The 19,670-nt window shown below is 44.3% G+C and overlaps 1 protein-coding gene across 1 annotated transcript in view; it reads left to right on the top strand.

The window, feature by feature from the left end:
• CARMIL1 (capping protein regulator and myosin 1 linker 1) overlaps positions 1-19,670 on the top strand; it is a 300,014-nt gene that overhangs the window by 202,389 nt on the left and 77,955 nt on the right. The window contains exons 22-24 of the mRNA XM_032341268.1: positions 280-348; positions 3,047-3,140; positions 10,851-10,949. Of these exons, the coding sequence (XP_032197159.1) occupies positions 280-348; positions 3,047-3,140; positions 10,851-10,949 (262 nt within the window). The remainder of the gene's footprint in view (positions 1-279; positions 349-3,046; positions 3,141-10,850; positions 10,950-19,670) is intronic.

The following is a 19,670-nucleotide window of genomic DNA, read 5'->3' as shown; positions in this document are numbered from 1 at the left end:
CTGGCTACCAAGCACTGGGTAACATCATGGCAAGTTAATGAGGGTACTGCTGCTTTGAAGTATGGTTTTCTCACTGTGTGAGCAGTGAATGGGTTAAGAATGTAATTTCGGCGGAAATGCTCATCCTTGCCACGTTTAAAACTAAGTTGATGTCATTCCTTGCCTCTCGTGCTAAAATATCTAGATGATGTTGTCTGTAAGAGTTTCATCTTCACTGGGGGGAGTCATTTCCTCCATCCCTAAGTGTCTGATCATTTATGTGATGTGGTTTCCCAACAGGACTGTCATATGGGACAAGAACAACATTACAGCACAAGGCTTTCAAGATATAGCTGTTGCAATGGAAAAGTAAGTTTTAATTGCGACTTCTTTCTGGAACAATACAAAAGAACCTGTGGGGTGATGGAGGTAGCAAGGAATTTGGATCCAGAAGATCTAGGTCTGAGTCAGCCGATGCTACCCAGCCATGAGACCCAGAAGACACGGACTTTGTTCTGAGGTCCGTTTCTTCATTGGGCCACGAGGGCAGGGATCCCTCACAGTCGTGAGGATTAAATGAGACCATTTAATTATTCAATTAATTAATTAATTAATTAATTAATTATTGAGAGGCCCACCCAGTATTCACCTGGCTTTTCCTCGTGGTTTTGCATTCTCTTTCCATCAGTCTTGTCTTTTTTGCCCATTATGACAACTTTGAATACAGTGGAGCAAAGAAAGCTGAGCTCTCGAAAAAATACCAAAATCAAGGGATAGCAGGCTCAAGTTAGTCTCATTACTGTCAAAGGCTTTCTTTATTACCGTGGTAACTAAAGCCTACAATTATTGTTTATTGTCAGATTTACTTTGCCAGTTAACAAAACGAGGCAATAATACGAAGATGGCTGGAAGAAATTCTAGAAATCGGGTTCTTTCTGAGCTCTTCCGTCCTCATATTGTATTCTGAAGGCAGGAGTGATCAAAACAGGTTTGCAGCATTGGAAATGAGAGGTTACAGAATGTGGGTGGGAAATAAGGAACCAGTAGCACAGAAGCTGGTCCCCTAGGGAAGGGGTCAGGGAATGCTCACTGTCGGTGTTTTTTCCCAGATTCCCCTTCACGTGTGAGGCCTCCCAGGTGGAGCGCTCATGCCTGGCTGTTTGTCATGGATAAAACCCTAGGCCTGGAAATACAAGCCTTCCATTCAGTCCCCAGCTCTGTCTCCACCACGCCTATCCTCTTGAGCAAAGCATGGCTCCTTTCTGATTAATTCTTCTTTTATAGAGGGAGAGTGCCAGAGTTAATTATCCCTAAGTGTGCTCCAGTCCTAAATCCCAGGGTTCTGATGTAGCCAGGAGGTCACCGCGGCTGCCCCCACAGATGGTCACTAAATACGGATAAGGCAGCTTGCTCCGCCTCTGCCTGCAGCCTTCCGCCTATAATTACTCCCACTGCACCAGGAAACCTTCGAATGGAAACAGTTGTTTACAAATAGCTACATTTAGGTGCGAACAGCACAGTTGCCTCTGCTGTGGACTGCCTCAGCCCACACTGGTCTTTGTGGGATGCCAAGAACCTGCGCACCCGGTACTCAGCATTTCTGGATTGATGGTAGCACTCCCTGGCTTAGTCTGTTAGCTACGCGCTGCTCTACGATGCCAGTGGCCCCAGAACCCCATCTGATTTAAATAAAGTGTGCTGGTCTGCCGCGTGATTACCGTTGGATGAGGCCAAGGAAAATGCTCCAGGCTCAAAAACAGATCCACTGTCTCCTCGTTTCAGTTGGCTGGCCCCTCTGAAACCAAACAAAAACAGTTCTGCTAAAACAAGGCCAAGGTGAAAAAATGGAAGTCATGGAAATGGCAGCACGTTTTCCTGCGTTCAACCACCCTTATGTTGGACTGAAAGACATTTTTTCCCCGTTAGGTAGCACCCATACAGATGACCACTATGATTAAGATGCCTGCTTCTTTTTTTTTCTTTTTATTCGTTCTTCATGATTAGTACCTTATTTTGGGAGCGAGTTGTTCATTGACTCTTCTAGTAGAAGTCCTCCGTATCCACAAGAATCACACCGTTGAGTGTTGCTTAGTGTTGACAGGGCGGCCGACTGTGGGATCCCAGTGCACGATGGGACCCCACTTGTTCCCATGTGGCTCCAAAGGTCTTTGTTCCTGAGTGCCATGCGGTCGCAAAGGGCAGATGGGTTTGGGGCAGGAGAGAGCAGTCATCTCCGGGGGAGTGTGTGGTCGGGGAGCAGGTGTGAGGGGTGGGGTCCAAAGCCAGGGTGTAAATTTGGGGTTCCGTGCTGTTTGCCTGACACAGAGATGACTCCCCCCTGCCCTCCTGGGTCTCAGTAGCTGGTCAGCAGTAGGAGATAATCCAGGGACACAGTTTTCCACAGGTTGCTTCGCTGGGAGCAGAGAGTCTGTAGACATGGGCCGTGTGCAAGAGGGGCCTGCCAGGACCTGCAGAGGTCAAGGCGCTGAGCCAGGCAGCCCGAGCCAGGCAGCTTTTCCAAAGATCGTGGCTGCTTGGGGGCCTCCCTGTTGAAAGGGGTGCAGAGCCTGAACAGACTTTTTGCTGATACTCCTGTCCTTGCTTTGCATGCAGGTGTTTTGGTTTTGTTTCCTAGTTTTCCTTTCTCGGCTGGGGGCTGCCTGTCACACAGGGCCCCTGTGGGGCTCTGAGGACATTCAGATCCATTGGTGATGAAAACAAAGTAGCCGGCAGATGCTGGACTTAACCTCTTAGCCACTCTCTCTCAGCCCAGTTTGAAAATCTGGATTTGAAAGCAACAAAACCAGATGCTTTCCAATCGTGTTGCTGTTAGAAGACAGCACGGGCTGCCGCGGGTGCCCGCCGTGGGTGCCGTGGGTTCCCGTGGGTGCACACACACACATACCCTGGAGAAAGTGGGCTTGTGAACTAGGGCTCTAAGATAGGCTGTGAGTTTGAAATTTTATAATACACACTGGCAGCTCTCTTGGGATTTAAAAAAAAAGAGTGCTGAATGAAGGTAGTGGGGTGTTATTTTAAAATAAGCATACCTTTCTCCTTTTTCTAGGAACTATACATTGCGATTCATGCCGATCCCTATGTATGACGCTTCTCAAGCCCTGAAAACAAACCCTGAAAAAACAGAAGAGGCTTTGCAAAAGGTACCGGAGAATCACTAGCTCCATGGTCATCAACTCACGTTTGAATCGGGTTTTGTTAGTAATAATTCTGAACGTACAAACAGGACTCAGTATTTCCCGAAGCTTTTCTCCCCTGAGCTTGTATTCTTGCGGTCACGGCGGACATCCTGTCTGACTGGGGGAGGAGTGACATAGGAAAGATGAAAACTTGTCCTAAAATTTAAGTGGAATAACATTTGGACCATCGGCGTGCCGGCACGCACAGCTTCTCGTTCGTCCTTCCGAGAATGTGTGGACCGGAGGGCCAGCACAACTTTTTCCTCGGCAGCTCGTACCTTCCCTCCTTTTCTTTTCTTCTTTCTTCCTTTTCTTTTTCTTTCTTTCTTTCTTTTTTTTTTTTTTTTTTTTTGTAAGATTTACTTATTTACTTGAGAGAGAGAAAATAGAAGGGAGGTCAGAGGGAGAAGATTTTAAGCTGCCTCCCTGCCGAGCACAGAGCCCGACACGGGGCGCGATCCCAGGACCCTGAGATCTAGAGCCGACGTTGTGTTGGACTCTTTACCGACGGAACCGTCCAGGTGCCCCACTTTCCTTCTTTTCTTACTAAGAAACTGAGGCTACGGATGGGATCTCCTTTTACCATCTTTGTTTATAGATGTGTCTCACTCCACACCCCTTCCCGCCTCCTTTCTGGCAACCCCAGAGGACGACGGGCTCCCCCCCTTCAAAGCTGAGCCATCCATGTGCCTGTGAGCCCACTGTCTCTGCCTGGGCCGGAAACTGGCCCCGAAAGGCGTTCTCTGGTTCTGCCGCATCTCCATCCTTCTCTTTCTGTGGTTATGGTTACCTTTCTCCGTGTTTAGATGCGCTCAAGGATTTTCCATCTGAAGAAGCCTACTCCACGTTTCCTGTGGGGGTCGCTGGGCCATCTTTGAAATGTTTCTTCCTTCTTTGTTTGCCCGTCATGTGGTACCATCCAAGCCTCCCTCCCACGCTTGACTTTTCTTCCCCACGTCTTCCAGAGCCATGCCATTGTCCAGTTTACAGATTGTGCAGCAAATCCTCTTCCTTCGTGCTCTTCCCCTGTCTCCCTCTCAGGGAGGGCTTTGTTCAAGGCTCGTCATTTCTCAGCAGGATTTTTGTTTGCTTTCTTTGTCACGGTCAAAAAGAGCCATCTTCTTTCATGGCACGTTGGAACAAACTAACATCTTAAGCCTACCTCTCCGCAGTCCATCCCCGGCCCCCAGTGCCTTTTAAGATTTTATTTATTTGACAGACAGAGATCACAAGTCCGCAGAAAGGCAGGCAGGGGTGGGGGTGGGGGCGGGGAAGCAGACTCCCTGCTGAGCAGAGAGCCTACCATGGGGCTTGATCCCAGGGCCCTGGGATCATCACCTGAGGTGAAGGCAGAGGCTTTAACCCACTGAGCCACCCAGGCGCCCCCCCCCCAACCCCAGTGGCTTTTAAAATAGAACCTTCTCTCCTTGAATTGGTATAAAATTCCACCCAGGATCTGCCTCCTATCCACTGCTACCTTCTTCTCTTAATAGCCTGCCTCTTTGCTTCTACTTCAGGGAACTTGTTAGAAATGCATATTCTTGGGTCTCAGAAATGGGGGTGGGACTCAGCAATCTGTGTTTTTGCATACTCTCCTGGTGGCTGCAAATTTGGCAATCACTGCTCCGGTCTGGTTGACGCTCGTGCTTTCCCCACTACCTACTGTGTGTGTCTGTCGAGGCTGAATGCAAGTGTGAGCACATCTGGAAACTTCTCAGAGCCTCTTTCCTCCCCTGTGCTGGGGATCTTCTCAGAATTTCCTGTCCTTGTCCGTCACTGGCCTTGTGATGTCATTTAAGGTACCTGACTCCATATATCTTTTTCTCTAGTGACTGTGCCTCCTTGAAGGCAGAACCTATGTATTTTTCATCTTTTTAGTTGTTCAGCAGCTGGCACAGTGCCTGGCCTGCCTGCTTGGATGCTCCTTAGACTTAGTTGAATAAAAGGGAATAAGGTAGGGGGTGGAGAGAGGGAAAGCCTTGATGTGGCAATGGAAATCATTCCAGATTTGTATTCAAAAGATCTGACTGGGGTGGCTGAGTCGGTTAAGTATCTTCCTTCAGCTCAGGTCATGATCCCTGGGTCCTGGAATCAAGCCCCACACTGGGCTCCCTGCTCAGCAGGGAGCCTGCTTCTCCCTCTCCCTCTGCCGCTCCCCCCACCCCGCCACTTGTGCTCTTTCTCTCTCTAAAAAAAAAAAAAAAAATCTTCACAAAAAAAAGAAAAAAATCTGACTAAATCAAACTCTTTTCAGCTTTGTAATTTCCGTAAGTTACTTAATTTTTCTGAACTTTGGTTTCTTTGTCTCTATAAAACATACAACTAGACAGGAACCATGTTTAGCTGATGTTTAACATACAGTTCGTGCTGGGGACCTGACACTATTATAAATGCTTTACATAAATTAACACTGATAATCTATTACAGTAAATCCATGAGATAGATTTGTTATGTCCGCATTTTGCACATAAGAAAACCAAAGGATGGGATGATGAAGTAATTTGCCTGTGGTGCCCAGGGACCAAACCAGTTAGCGCATGCGGAAAAAAAAGTTTCTAAACCACAAAGCAACATAAAGATGTTAGACCTCTTTATATTTTCCCAAAGGAAAAGACATGTAACAAAAGACATATCCTGGGACGCCTGAGTGGCTCAGTGGGTTAAGCCTCTGCCTTCAGATCAGGTCATGATCTCAGGGTCCTGGGATCGAGTCCCGCATCAGGCTTTCTGCTCGGAAGCAGGGAGCCTGCTTTCCCCTCTGTCTCTCTGCCTGCCTCTCTGCCTACTTGTCATCCCTCTCTCTCTGTGTCAAATAAATTAAAAAAAAAAAAAGACATATCCTAGAGACACCAGTTTTCTGGGTTTAGACTCGACAGATCAAGAGTTTGGCGCTCATCATACTCCCATTCTTCACAACAAGAAGAAAGCTAAACAGACAGAAAATCGGTGACTCTTCTCAGATCCATCAGAGAATTGAGGCAAAAGCAAAGGAGACTGTCACTCTGGTAACTGGACAGATGGGATTCAGAGAATCACCGTGAATCAAAGTCAAGATCAGCTCACTTAGGGCAGAAGCTAATGGGGCCAGTAACTCAGAGGAGTGTTTAACCAGCCATTGAGGAATTGCTGGAGGCTTAGTGTGGACTAGCCCAAGAGTTAAAAACTCCTAGGGGCCTAGTTCTTAGCGAAGTCCTGACCCCTTCATGGGCTTCACCTCCAAGACCCCCCCACCAAGTTATCACAGGAAAGATTGGACAAAAATCCTCTCATGTTTCTGGTAGGGGGACAGGAACAAGTAGCCATTTTTAAATATACCTGGAGCATTCTGCTGTCTATAACAGAGGCTTACACTTGGGGGAAACTACTCTACCAGAGCTTTATCTGACAAAGCAGACAACAATCCTAGCCTTCCTATTTCAAAGAAGGGAAGGGGGAAAAAAAAAATGGCCAAGAAGTACTTTGGCAGGTCACAGCCCAGGAACTCAGTCCCACTAAATAAAACCTAAATTTAATCTTAAGATTATAGAATTATTCCCTTCCCCAATACCGTACCAGCACATCAAGTGTGGTAACAGCAGATTACAAATGAGCAAAGCTGTAAGATACTTTATTTAAGAAAGGATTTCTAGGGAAACCCCAAAGTAACCAAGGAGATAAAAACAGGGACATGGGAAGAGATTAAAGCATAACTCAGCTTCTAGCCAGATTAACATAAAATTGCACATTAAAAGCCTGATTAGATTACCTCAGTTCCTGTTATCAGATACATCATATCCAGTTTCAACAACAACAAAAATTTTTTTTAATTTTTTTTAAAGATTTTTATTTATTTATTTGACAGAGAGAGATCACAAGTAGGCAGAGAGGCAGGCAGAGAGAGAGAGGAGGAAGCAGGCTCCCTCCTGAGCAGAGAGCCCGACTCGGGACTCTATCCCAGGACCCTGAGATCACGACCAAAGCCGAAGGCAGCGGCCCAAGCCACTGAGCCACCCAGGTGCCCCAACAACAAAAAATTAAAAAAAAAAAATTACGACATGCATCATGAAAGACAAAACAAGCATCAGAACCAGACTCAGATATGACACAGATTTTGGAATTACCAGACAATTTAAAATAACTAATTAGTATATTGAGGACTCTGATGGAAAAAGTAAAAAACATGCAAGAACAGATGAGTAATGTAAGCAGAGAGATAGAAACTCTAAGAAAGAAAAGGAAGTATTAGACATCAGAAACACTGTAACAGAAATGAAAAATACCTTTTTTGAGCTCATCAGTGGACCGGACACAGTTAAAGAAAGAATCATTGAGCCTGAAGATAGGTAAATATAAATTTCTCACTGAAAAGCAAGAGAAAAAAAAAAAAGGAATGGAGGAGAAAACCAGACCAGAATATTCCTGAACTGTGGGACAGTTACAAAAGGTAGAGCATCCGCACAGTGGGAATGCCAGAGGGAGAAGGAAGACAAGGGAACAGAAGTAGTTGAAATAATAATGACTGAGAATTTCCCAAATTAAAAACAGGCACCAAACTACAAATTGAGGAAACATAGAGAACACCAAATAGGATAAATATCCCTAAAAATCTACATGTAGGGATATCATGTTTAAACTGCAGAAAACCAAAGATAAAGAGAAAATCTTGAAGCTGGGGATAAGGCGGGAAACCCTTACATATTGAGAAATAAGGATAAGAATTATAACAGACTTTGTGTCAGAAATCATACAAGCAGGGATGCCTGGGTGGCTCAGTTGGTTGGACGACTGCCTTCGGCTCAGGTCATGATCCCGGAGTTCCGGGATCAAGTCCCGCATCGGGCTCCCAGCTCCACGGGGAGTCTGCTTCTCTCTCTGACCTTCTCCTCACTCGTGCTCTCTCTCACTGTCTCCTCTCAAATAAAAAAAAAAAAAAGAAGAAGAAATCATACAAGCAAGAAGAAAGCAGAATGAAATATTTAAAGCACCAAAAGAAAAATATCCAGCAACCTAGAATTCTGTATCTAGCAAAATCTTCTTCAAAAGTAAAGGAGAGGGTGCCTGGGTGGCAAAGTCAGCTGTGTGTCTGACTCTTGATTTCAGCTCAGAACATGATCTCAGGGTCGTGAGATGTGAGATCGAGCCCCGAGTTGGCCCCACGCTGAGCAGGGAGTCTGACTGGGACTCTCTCTCCTTCTCCCTCTACCTCTCCCTTCCCCTACCCCCCCACTCTCTTTCTCTCAAACAAACAAACAAATAAATAAATAAATATTTTTTTAAAAACGTGAAGGAGAAATCAAAACGTGCAAAGATAGCATTGTTAAGAGGAGAGGAAGAAATTGATGGTGCTCTCTTACAAGGAAGCTATACCGGTTGCAGAATGGTACAGCATTCTGTGAAAGTGGACTTGAAATAGTTAAATATTGCAAACACTATGGCAGCTACTAAAAACTGTTTTAGAAGAAGTGTAGTCAATATACTAAGGAGAGAAAAGTGTAGTCATATACAATACTTAAAGCAGAAAAAGAGAGGACATAAAAAACAGAAGAAATGCCTCATCTACAAATATGTTAATTGTGAAATTTGTGTTTTCTTTAATGAAAAATTAGTGACTTTAAAGCTGACATTTATCATTTTTTTCTAGAATACTTACTATACTCTCATATCGTGAAGATTTCATTTTAACAGAAGTCTATTCCCCAGAAGAAACACGCTTTTTAATTTTACTCTTCTAAAGAATAACACTGTGATCCTGTACTCAATCATTAGAAGTTGGGGGGGGGGGTTGGTTTTTGTTTTTAAATATATGATTTCTACATTGAAATACAGGTCTTTTTGTCTTTTATGTTGCTGTTATTTTTAGCAGTGAGACTGAAGGTGTCGATCAGCTCTAGAGGGCCGTCCAGGTCATAGCTGCCCAGGAGGACCGGCAGACATGATGACGACACTTTGGGCCCTTTCCCTCCATCTTCAGTCAGGTCCTCCATCCTCAGCCTGTAGGACATGGGGTCTCTGTCCTTGCCCTGGAATGGTGTGGGGAAGGAAAGCTTATCCTGCTAATCTAAGAGGCAGTCCTTTTAGTGGTGATGTGCCAGTGGTTGATGTTAAGGGAACTGAATCATTGTTATTCTTCCTTCCCCTTGCACTGGCTTTTAGAAATGAGCTTTAAATTTTTTTTTCCCTCTAAAAATAAATATATAAATAAATAAATCCCTCCAGACTTAGACTGTGCAGCACCACTGATACCCCTCTAGAAAGTCTGGAAATGCATGGGCCAGCCCTGGGTGCGTGGCCCATACATGAGCCGAGCCTCTCGTACAAGCTGCTCTCACAGCTGGCCCCTAGGACAGTGCTTAACAAGACCAAATGCAAAAGGACAAATAATAAAGCAAAAGTACCCAAAGCTGGGTGGCAGTGTGTACCTGTTATATTTCAGGCAGGATTTTTTTTTTTTTTTTTTTTTTTTGCGAAAACATTTCCCATCGATGGTAATGTCACCTTGGAAGGACATGACTTTGGGGGAAGCAGAAGAGAAAATTAATAAAATAAAATGCCATGGTCCTAATGTGTCACTTAAACGATGTTTCATTTCAGGGATCTCTTCATTTTTATAATTCCTTCACTTATGTTTAGTAGAAAGGTACATTTCGTTCTGCTTTATGGTTTCCATGGATGATAGTAATTATAATCTGCATTTTAATTGTCTCTAATTGGTATTAAATAGTGGTCATGTTAGCATATGGAAAATGAAAATGAAAATGTAATAATATGGAGAGACTCCCGGTTATTAGAAGTTCTTAACCAGGGAACTACAGTGACAAATTAAAGCCAAACGGTTAAGTGGTATTATTAAAAACAAATGAAAACAACAACTGAAATAAAAAAAAAAAAAACCAGATGGTGCAATTACTGATGGCGAAGCAGTCTTTGCCGACATCTTCATACACGTCCATCAGTCCCAGCAGTTAACCCCGTTCGTATTACTGGATCAGTGTTCTTAAACATTTCATTTCCATCTGGTCATCATTTGTATGTTTGAATTTTTAATAGGAGATTGTGTCTAAAAATACAGACTTCAGGCAACTTCAAGCGTTATTTTCTGTGGAAATCTGCATATTTTCTCTACTTTTGCTAAAATCAGTGCTGTTTTTGAGCTAGCGTGAAGACCTCATGAGTTAATGAAACTAGTATATGTCTTTGTGTTGTACAGCTGGTGGCCTTCCAATTTTCTACCTATTTTCTCCATTTTTCCCTTCAAACAGATAGTTTTCTCAGGGCCGATGGAGTCCGCCTCCTACAGGCTCGGAGTTTCGGAGGCCACCACCTGTCACCTTGGCCCGTTTATTTAAGTTTGCAACTGTTGGGTGGTTAAGGACTCGTGAGGGAGAGACTCCTGAGGGAAAGCAGGGATCACCGCGTGGGGTCTCCGACGGCGGGGCACTCAGACCGTCGCCGATCTTTGTCAGCGACCGAGTCTCCTCAGATTGCTCGCAGGACCCGCGGGTTCCGTCTCTGACTCGCACTCCCAGAGTGCATCACGGTGACAGCCCACTTCCGGTCTACGCGGGGGTCATGGGCGTGGGGTCAGCGACTCTGAGCTTTGGTTCCAAGTTCGGCACCTCGCTGTTTCTGGCTTCTCCCTTCACCCTCCACCGAGTCGCGGCGTGTCCTTGAGAGATCCGTGTGCTTGCTTTTCAGATCGAAAACTACCTGCTGCGGAATCACGAGACCCGGAAGTACTTGCAGGAGCAGGCGTACCGCCTGCAGCAGGGCATCGTCACCAGCACCACGCAGCAGGTGAGAGGCGCGTGCCCGCGGGCGCGCTCACCGCGGCCGCTCTCCCGAGGGGGGCGCGGAGCATCTCTGTCCCCGAGTCATCGCCGGGGGGCCGGAAGAAGTGGCTTCTGGAGATGACAACAAACAGAAGTAGAGTTTGGGGGAGGATGCAGGGCGAGGAAAGCATAGGCTCATTCTAATGCTGAAAATGGGCTTTTCGTTGCTGATGATTTTGTGCTTTTTAAGATTGTCGATAAAGCGTATTTTAGGGTTCCGTGCGAATAGTAGGAACCCCTCATTACGGATGAGAGAATCTGAGGGTAAGCAGATTTGCTTCTCTCTCCCCTTTCTCACACTCCTGTGAGTCTGAAACAAATTCCAGTTTCCCCCAAATAATTGAGAATGTGTTGAATATTGGGGCACCTGGGTGGTTCGGTTGGTTAAGCGTCCAGCTCTTGATTTTGGCTCAGGTCATGATCTCAGGGTCTTGCAGTCAAGTCCCACCACGGCTCCGTCCTGAGTGTGGAACCTGCTGGAGGTTCTTTCTCTCCCCCTCCCTGCTTGTGTTCTCTCTCACTCTCTCTGTAAAAATTTAAAAAATAAAAAATAAAAAGAGAAAGAACTTGTTAAATGTTAACACTTAATTACTAAAGGGAAACTAAAGTGTTTCCTTTTTTACTTTATTTCCCTTCTCTCCACCCAATGCTAGAGAAGAAAAAGGAATTATGATAATAAAAGAAATGTGGATTATTTTCTTCCAAAATATCAACCCAAACCAAGGATCCTAAGATATTTGAGGAAATATATGTCAAAGAAAGAGCAAGATAAACCAAAAATCTGACCTCAGATAATTCAGACCAAGCCAAGGACTTTGATAAATACTGTAATTAGTAAGTTAAGTGGGACTTGAGGGAATATTATATCCATAATAGGAATAGTCCGCTGAGCAACAGGAAACAATGCTTAGCAACTGGAAATGTGCTCACAGTAGATAGAATTAAATAAACTGGCAGGGCACAAAGTAAGGTGTTTCTCTGGAACCAAAAGTAAAGGAAAATCTCTAAAACATGCAGTAAAAAGATGGAAAACATGAAAGAAAAGTAAAACAGAATGGTGAGTGGATTCAAAATGACCAACAGCCTTCTGATAGGAGCTCCAAAATTGAAAAGGAGAAAAAATAGTAGAAAAGATGAATTGTGGGGTTGATGTGACCCCCTGAAATTGATCCAAAGGAAAGGCCAAAAGAGCCACACCTAGACACGTCCTGGTCAGAACACCTATAAGAGAGGGAGAAAAAAAAATCTTAAAGAGTGTCAGAGAGAATCAAGGGCTATTTTACAGGAGAACTAGAACTAGCATCCGTCCCAATCACTGGAAGCAAATGAAGTGATGTCATCCAAGTTCAGAGGGGGATTTATTTGGGACCACAAATTCCACACCTCGCCACCTTGTCAAACAGACATGAGGACAGAATTAAAATGGGCTCAGACGTGGACTTAGAGAAATCACCCCCAGTTGAACATACGCACGAAAAGTTCTCTGGGGAAATTCTCCAGCATAACAATGAGAAATAAGAGAGGACACAATATGAAGTAGTAATAAGGAACTAGAGCAACAATGAAATCCATATAGTCACAGAAGCTGAAGGAAAGCTTTTAAAAATTGCCCCTTTGGCCAGTCGGCTGGGAGCTGCGGGATTAAGACACAGGATTACATTTCTTGCTGTGCAGGTCCCATCATCATTATTCTTTAACTGCCTTTCTTTTAGTGGGCTTAAAATTTTAATATCAACACAGACAAGGGAAAACCTCATTGTTATGTTAAAAAATGTGAATGTTAGAAGTCCTCATGCACCAGTATTGATACTAATGAAAATTAGAAACTGAAGAGGGAGAACAGTTGAGTAGGAGTGTTAAGTATGCTCAATTTTTAATTTTTATTTTATGGACTCAATCTCTTTTCTGACATTCATTCTTAAATCAAAAATACAAATATAGTTAACTATTACTGAAATTAAAATAATCTACTTAGAAAAATACAAATGTAAGTCTACTATTTAAATTTCAAATGGAAGCCACCAGAAGAATTTTAAAAAACAGCGGATTTCCAAAAGTGTTTATCTCAGCAGGGGGACTGGTAGGCAGAGTTTGTCATTGAGACCCATTTTTTTTAATGGTTTAATGTTTTCTTACCTTGTGCAAATGTCATTTTAATTTTTTGCTGTTGCTTTTTCTTAAAAGAGAGTGAAAGAGAAGTGCCCACGATAAAAGCGTCACATATTACTCCAAGTGGGTGAAATTATCTAGAAGACCGCATAGGTCTGCATAGAGGTCTGTGAGGGTTTCCTCAAGAGGTTTTAGGTGCATTTCAGTCTCATATACTTCACAGTGTTCTTTGAAACCTTTACAGCAAACATGTATTCTTTGTAAAGGAAATAGGAAAACGATGTATATTGAGAAAAAAAGGAGGCGCCTGGGTGGCTCAGTAGGTTGAGCCTCTGCCTTTGGCTCGGGTCATGATCTCGGGGTCCTGGGATTAAGCCTGGCATGGGGGGCTCTCTGCTCAGCGGGGAGCCTGCTTTCTCACCCCTGCCTGCCTCTCTGCCTACTTGTGATCTCTGTCTGTTAAATAAACTCTTTAAAAATAAAAATTAAAAAAAAAAGAAAAATGATAATTATGAATATTGGTGAGGTAGCAGGGAGTTTTGAGAAAGAAAACAAAATATTTCCCTTACCAATGCCTGAAAAATCTATTTTTTTCTCCCCTGTAAGGGATGAATATTAGCTTAGCACTTTATGGTTTACTGTTACTTCCTGGTTTTAGTGGTGAACATTAAAAGCAGTGAGAGTGCTAAAATCTTACATTGAGTCTTTGCCTTGGGTTCCTTTCTGAGGTGCCGTAATACGGGGTCTTCTTACTACAATATCCTTCCAACGTTGCCCCTCAATCGCAGGGGATTTTACCCATCCAAAAAAATTACTGCAGCAACCTTTAATGCTAATCCTTAAAAGTAAGTTTCGTCTTCTCAGCCTCGAGGAAATGGGACACAGGGGGTATAGTGCAGATGTTTAATTCTGCATGGGTGGCATCTGTCTGAATTATTTGAGTCCTTGTGTGGTAGGTATATTTCCACCTTTTCTCTTTGGGGATTTCTTAGGACGTTATGATTAGCAGTTTTCAGACTTTAATTGGTTCAGTTGCTTTAAGAGAGATTTATCTCCAAGAGACTGAAACTTCTTATCGAAGTTTCCAGAAATCTGAATACAGAAAGAATAGGCACTCTGTGACTACTGTCCCGGCCAGCTGGGTAGCCAAGAATTCTCATTAAGATTCTAAGATACCATACCATACTCTCCCTTTGCTTTCATATTCTTATCCAGCTCATAAACTCTCTTCGTCAGGAAGTTAGCATATCGTTTTGGTAAAAAAACAAAAAGTAAACATTTTAGGATTTGCAGACTGTAAGGTCCCCCTACAACAACATCACAGCTCTGCTCTGGGAGAGCGGAAGCTGCCATAGCCACTGTGTGCGTGAATGAATAAAACTTTATTTATAAAGGCAGTCTCGGGCACACCCTCACCCACATGGTCTTGATTTATTTCTTTCCAGTCTGTTTTCCTATGTGGGTTTGTTTTTTGTTTTTTTTTTTGTTTTTTTTTTAAACACTGAATTCGTAAAATATAAAGACTTTTGAAAAATAAAAAAATTAAAACAGGCCTAGAATTGCCTATAGTTTGCCGAAATCCACTCTTCTCACTCATAAATATTGCTGACCATTTTTTAAAAAGGTAGAAGGCAGTTTTAGTGTCTGTAGCTCTTTATCCAGTGCGTTCCCCTCCTGCCTCACATGTGGAGTTTCTGTACTTGCTTGACCTCTTTGCTACCCCATCACCTCGTAACCTTTCCAGATGTGTCCCTATCTGTACCAGAATGGCTCTCTCCGTGGTGAATGTCACCAAGTCCCTGGGCTTTTTCTCCCTCATCTGTTCATGAGAGGAGGCAGGATAGTGCGGGCGACCCAGACTGAAGGACGGGCTTTGCTTTCCCTGTGGGCGTGAACTGATCTGAGTCACTTAAACCTGTCCCAGCCTTGGTTTCTTCATCTGTGAAGCCGGGGAGACAACTCTGAAGATGCTGGGGGATTCACTGAGATAAAGCATGAGAAGAACTTGACTTGTCACCAGTAAACCATTAATGTTGCTGCTGTTAGTCTTAACTGTCACAGATATCGTCACGATTGACTTGCCTCATCCTTCCGAAGACTCATATCTTCATTCACTGACAATGTGCCATTTTGAATATCTTTCTGCTCCTCTTGGGTCCTGTCTGTCTCCTTCCCACATGACTCTTAAACCTTTCATCTTCCGAATGCAGTCCCTTTCCTAAGTTTTGTACTTAGTACTTGTTTCCTTTAGCTATTTCATCTACCCTTACCATTTTAATGCTCCAACTGTGGGGAACTCCTGGGTCTATCCCTGTTTTTTTCCAACAAATTTTACTTCTCAACACTTGCTCAGCATGTCTGAGATAGGGGGTCACTAAGACAAAATTTATCTCTGGAACTCCTGATTTTACCATTTCTCTCAATGGCCTCATCACCCAGGATAGAACCCTTGTGGCCATCTTAGATGTCTCCTTTGCCACCACCAGCCAGCGGTCGCTGTGGCCACCCGTTGACCTTCCAAGTGTCTTTGCAGCTGTTCCTCTCCCCCCCCCCCCATTTCCATTGCCAGCCCTCTTGCTCAGGTGTTTTTATCAACTCACTTCTGTGTCTTCTCTCATAAGTATGGTGGGAACTGGTGTATCCACCTTCTATGTCTCTGTCTGCTCTCTATAGCCCGTGTCCTTGGCATCAGGCAGGGAAGCTGAGTCACCGAGGGTGCTACAGGGTAAGGATCTGTAGACCTCACGGTTGTGGCAGGAGCCGGGACGGAATACCCCATGCCCCGTACACCCTCTTCCACCTCCTTAGCCTGTGCCTGGGTCTCACACTCTCTTGCCTTAGCTGAACGTTCCAGTCCTGTCTCCTACAATAAAGTGCCCTGTTCCTAATCAGGAAATAGTCCTCGCAGGTGTCTGCCCGTGCCGTTGCTTATGCTTATCCTTTTGCTTAAAATTCCCTTCGACTTTCTCAACCTGTAGAAATCTTTCAGGACCCAGTTGAAAAGCCACCTTCAACCTCAGCTAGATGGGCTCCCTCCCTTGGCTGAAATCTTGCACATCTTCATATCATTCCTGTGTATCATTCCTGCATCATTCCATACTTCTAAGTATGTGGCAGGCACCCTTGTAGGAAACAGAGCTGAGCTTGGGCAGAACAAGACGAACAAAATGTGGGTGACCTTATGGGTGTTTTATTAGGGAGCGTTCTCTAGCTTGATGTGAATATTTCTTTCCACTTCCAGGCTTCTCAGTCACTGGGTGGTATAAGGTGTATCTTACTCAGGACGGTATCGCATTCGGTTTTAGGCGTTCAGTCTGTCTCTTGAATCGGCTAAAGAGATTGACATGGAGAAAGATGAAATTTCTCGGCAAGTGCGGCATTTGCTGGAACAGTTATAACAAGTGGAGAGCAACCAAAGATGGCATTTATTACTAGGAGTTCTGAGTTCTGAACTTTGGGTTCTTTAGCCCATCGGTCCCCAACAGGTGTGACATGAGCTAGTGGTGATTTAGCTGCCACAGAAGCCAGCTTGACCTGTACCGCATTAATGGAGGTATGCTTGCTACAGTAAGGAAGGTGCCCGCCCCGCTTAACTTTCCGATCCCCTTCTCCTGGGTTACAATCAGTTTTATTTGGAGGGGGGTGTATTTCTTGAGGGTCCAAGATAGTAGAGACAATGCAGAGAAGGGGCCTGGGGGTGGAAAGGGTTGGGGACTGTGAGACTGTCACCATAGCAGAGTGACAAGAGGAACCAGGAATGTGAAGCCTGAAGAAAAGCAGATAAGGGAAGAGGAGTTGCCTGCGTTCAGACGTGTGCCAGACTGTCCCACGGAAGCGAGCCTGCCATTGATTATTGTTCTCAAGGGAGAGTCATGGGTCTGTCCCAGGGGACATGGGAAGACAGATTAGGACTTAACGTAAAGATGGCCGTGGCCAAGAATGACAGAGTACATTTCCTCAGAGGGACGTGAGCCGCACGGTTGGACGGTGGTGGTTAACAACTTCAGCGGGCTGCGTGAGGAGAGTAGAATGCTGGGGCTCGAGGCACTGAGTGGCCGTTCAGATGAAGAGCATGGGTGCTGTCACCTATCCTGAGACATGTGGCGGGCCAGCCCAAGGGATGACAGTCTTCCGGCTTCCCGACTCCCTTCCTCCTCACATTTGTGTGCCTTAGGAACTTCAGTATGAACTGAGAGTCAAAATCCTCGAGTTCTTGTCAGAATTTTAGACTTGCTCTCCACACAGTCATCCTGTGTCATCCTTTTGTAGGTTAACGTTCCTGGGCCCTGAGCTCTTTGGTTGTGAAGCATCGGGATATGACCTCTTGGGCTGTTCCGAACCTTAGTAACTGTGTGTTCAGACAGACCTTTGAGACTTGGGAGGTTTTATGTCCTACATGAATGGAAGAACTAAATTTTTATGTTTCTTGTGGATATAATTTACAAATTCCACTTACAGAACATGGTGTTGAGGTCATGGGAACTTGTCTCCTTGGGGACCGCACACGTTTTGGGAGTCTCTTTGGCCTCCTGATTGTTCAGGATGACCCACTTCACAGTGCCTCCTCCACAGGCCTCTCAAATGTGGCCTCAGAGCTGTATCAGTTCCTTTTGTAGTATGTGGTCTGTCTCTAGAAATTAAGTATTCTTTTTGGGAAGATCTGAATTATGGATGACTCCTCGCTTGAGGAGGCACAGATCAATACAACAGAAGAGTTAGACTTTACATCAATTAAGAAGATATTTTAAAACCTATAGTTAGTTCTCTGCAGGGCATTGTGAAAACGCATCAAATTAAGATACGATTGCTCCCTACGAGCTTAGATTTTAGTGAGAAGCATTATTCATAGAACTTCTGTTTCCTGTGGGGAGCTCCGGGTCCTTCACGTCTATAACCCCAGGACATTTGATGGTAATAGGAGCTGTTCTTAATGTACATTAATGTTGACTTAGTGACCCTGTGTCAGGGAATAGATGCTGTGAGTGGTGTTACTTTACTGGGTTGTCTTCCTAATACCCTAGAAAGGGAGATGGGGTAAATGTTAGGAACAGATTTTCTAGAACAGGAGGACAAGAGGGATGGTGATGCTACCAGTCTGTATTTAGACCATAAGTCTTCCGAGTGCTGGGCCCAAGTCTCTGTTGTCACAGAATTCATGGGGGATGAAGGGCTGACTTTGGCTTCCAGTGGTTGTTATTTCAAATCATTCAAAATAGAGCAAGTGTGAATTTAAATAAAAATATTACTAGGGGCCACCTGGGTGGCTCAGTGGGTTAAAGCCTCTGCCTTCGGCTCGGGTCATAATTCCAGGGTCCTGAGATTGAGCCCACATCGGGCTCTCTGCTCGGCAGGGAGTCTGCTTCCTCCTCTCTCTCTGCCTGCCTCTCTGCCTACTTGTGATCTCTGTCTGTCAAAAAAACAAATAAAATCTTAAAAAAATATATTACTAGATTGCCGCCTCTGCCGAGTGAATGCCCAGATGGGATAGGACTCTGGGTATGTGAGGTCTCTGGGAGAAGGAGTAATTTTTTAAGACCATGAAATTGCCTGCAGTTCTGAGCAAAATACTGGAGAGACTTTATAAACCACAGTTTCTCTCTTTCATTAGAATTCTTAGCTTTCTTCATGCTCTTCTCTGTAAATGCAAATACAAAAGGACATAATCTTGCCCATCTCTGGTACTTTTTGTCTCCAGTAGTGATCTTCCACTTCCCTCTGGGTTTCACGCTTACGTCCCTGGAGTGACTGAAAATGATTCAGATGTAATTAACCTGGGAGAGGGGCTTTCACGGAATAGAAACTAAATGTTATCAACTTTATTATTGCCTGTGTTAAAATAATAAAACTTCAATGTGTTTTTTTGGGCAGAAGGGTGGCTTTTTAATTTATATTGGGAAGTACCTAATATAATTGAATTAACTTTAAAAATATTAATTTCTGGGCACCAGAGTGGCCCGGTCAGTTAAGCGTCTGCCTTCGGCTCAGGTCATGATCTCAGGGTCCCAGGATTGAGCCCTGCTCAGGGAGGAGCCTGCTTCTCCCTTTGCTTTTGCCCCTCCCCTCGCTCATGCTCTCTTTCTCTCAAATAAATGAATAAAATCTTTTTTAAAATATTAATTTCCAGAGATCTTATGATTCTGTAATACTGAGACCAACTGGCCGTGGACACCATCTTGTAGTCATTTCAGCCGTTGCCAAATTACACAGTCCATTTCTCTGTTTCCTCAGTACCTGGCACTGTGTCTGTCACAGAGGGTACTTAATAGAAATTAATGAAGGAGAGTTACTATCTAGCGAAATGTCACAGAGTAGCCACGAAATTCTGAATCATCCAGAAGTACACCCTTTGGTTCTACGTGCTGCATTTCCTAAGGCAGGAAAGAGGACTGAAGTCCCTGAGCTTTTATTGGAGTTAATGTTGCCGAACGCTGCTGATATGAACAGATAAATTAATAACTGGCCGAAAGCTACCTTCTGGAATGTTCTAGTTAAGAGGTGTTTTTGTCCTCATTCATTCCGTGTTTTCTTCTCTCTGAATATTGGCTGTGCTGCCTTGGGTGCTTGCTGTCCTTCTCAC

Source organism: Mustela erminea, chromosome 4, assembly GCF_009829155.1.
Source record: "Mustela erminea isolate mMusErm1 chromosome 4, mMusErm1.Pri, whole genome shotgun sequence".
NCBI classification, from domain to species: Eukaryota; Metazoa; Chordata; class Mammalia; order Carnivora; family Mustelidae; genus Mustela; species Mustela erminea.
The sequence above is the reverse complement of the archived record's forward strand: the minus strand, read 5'-3'. Positions and strand labels throughout refer to the sequence as shown.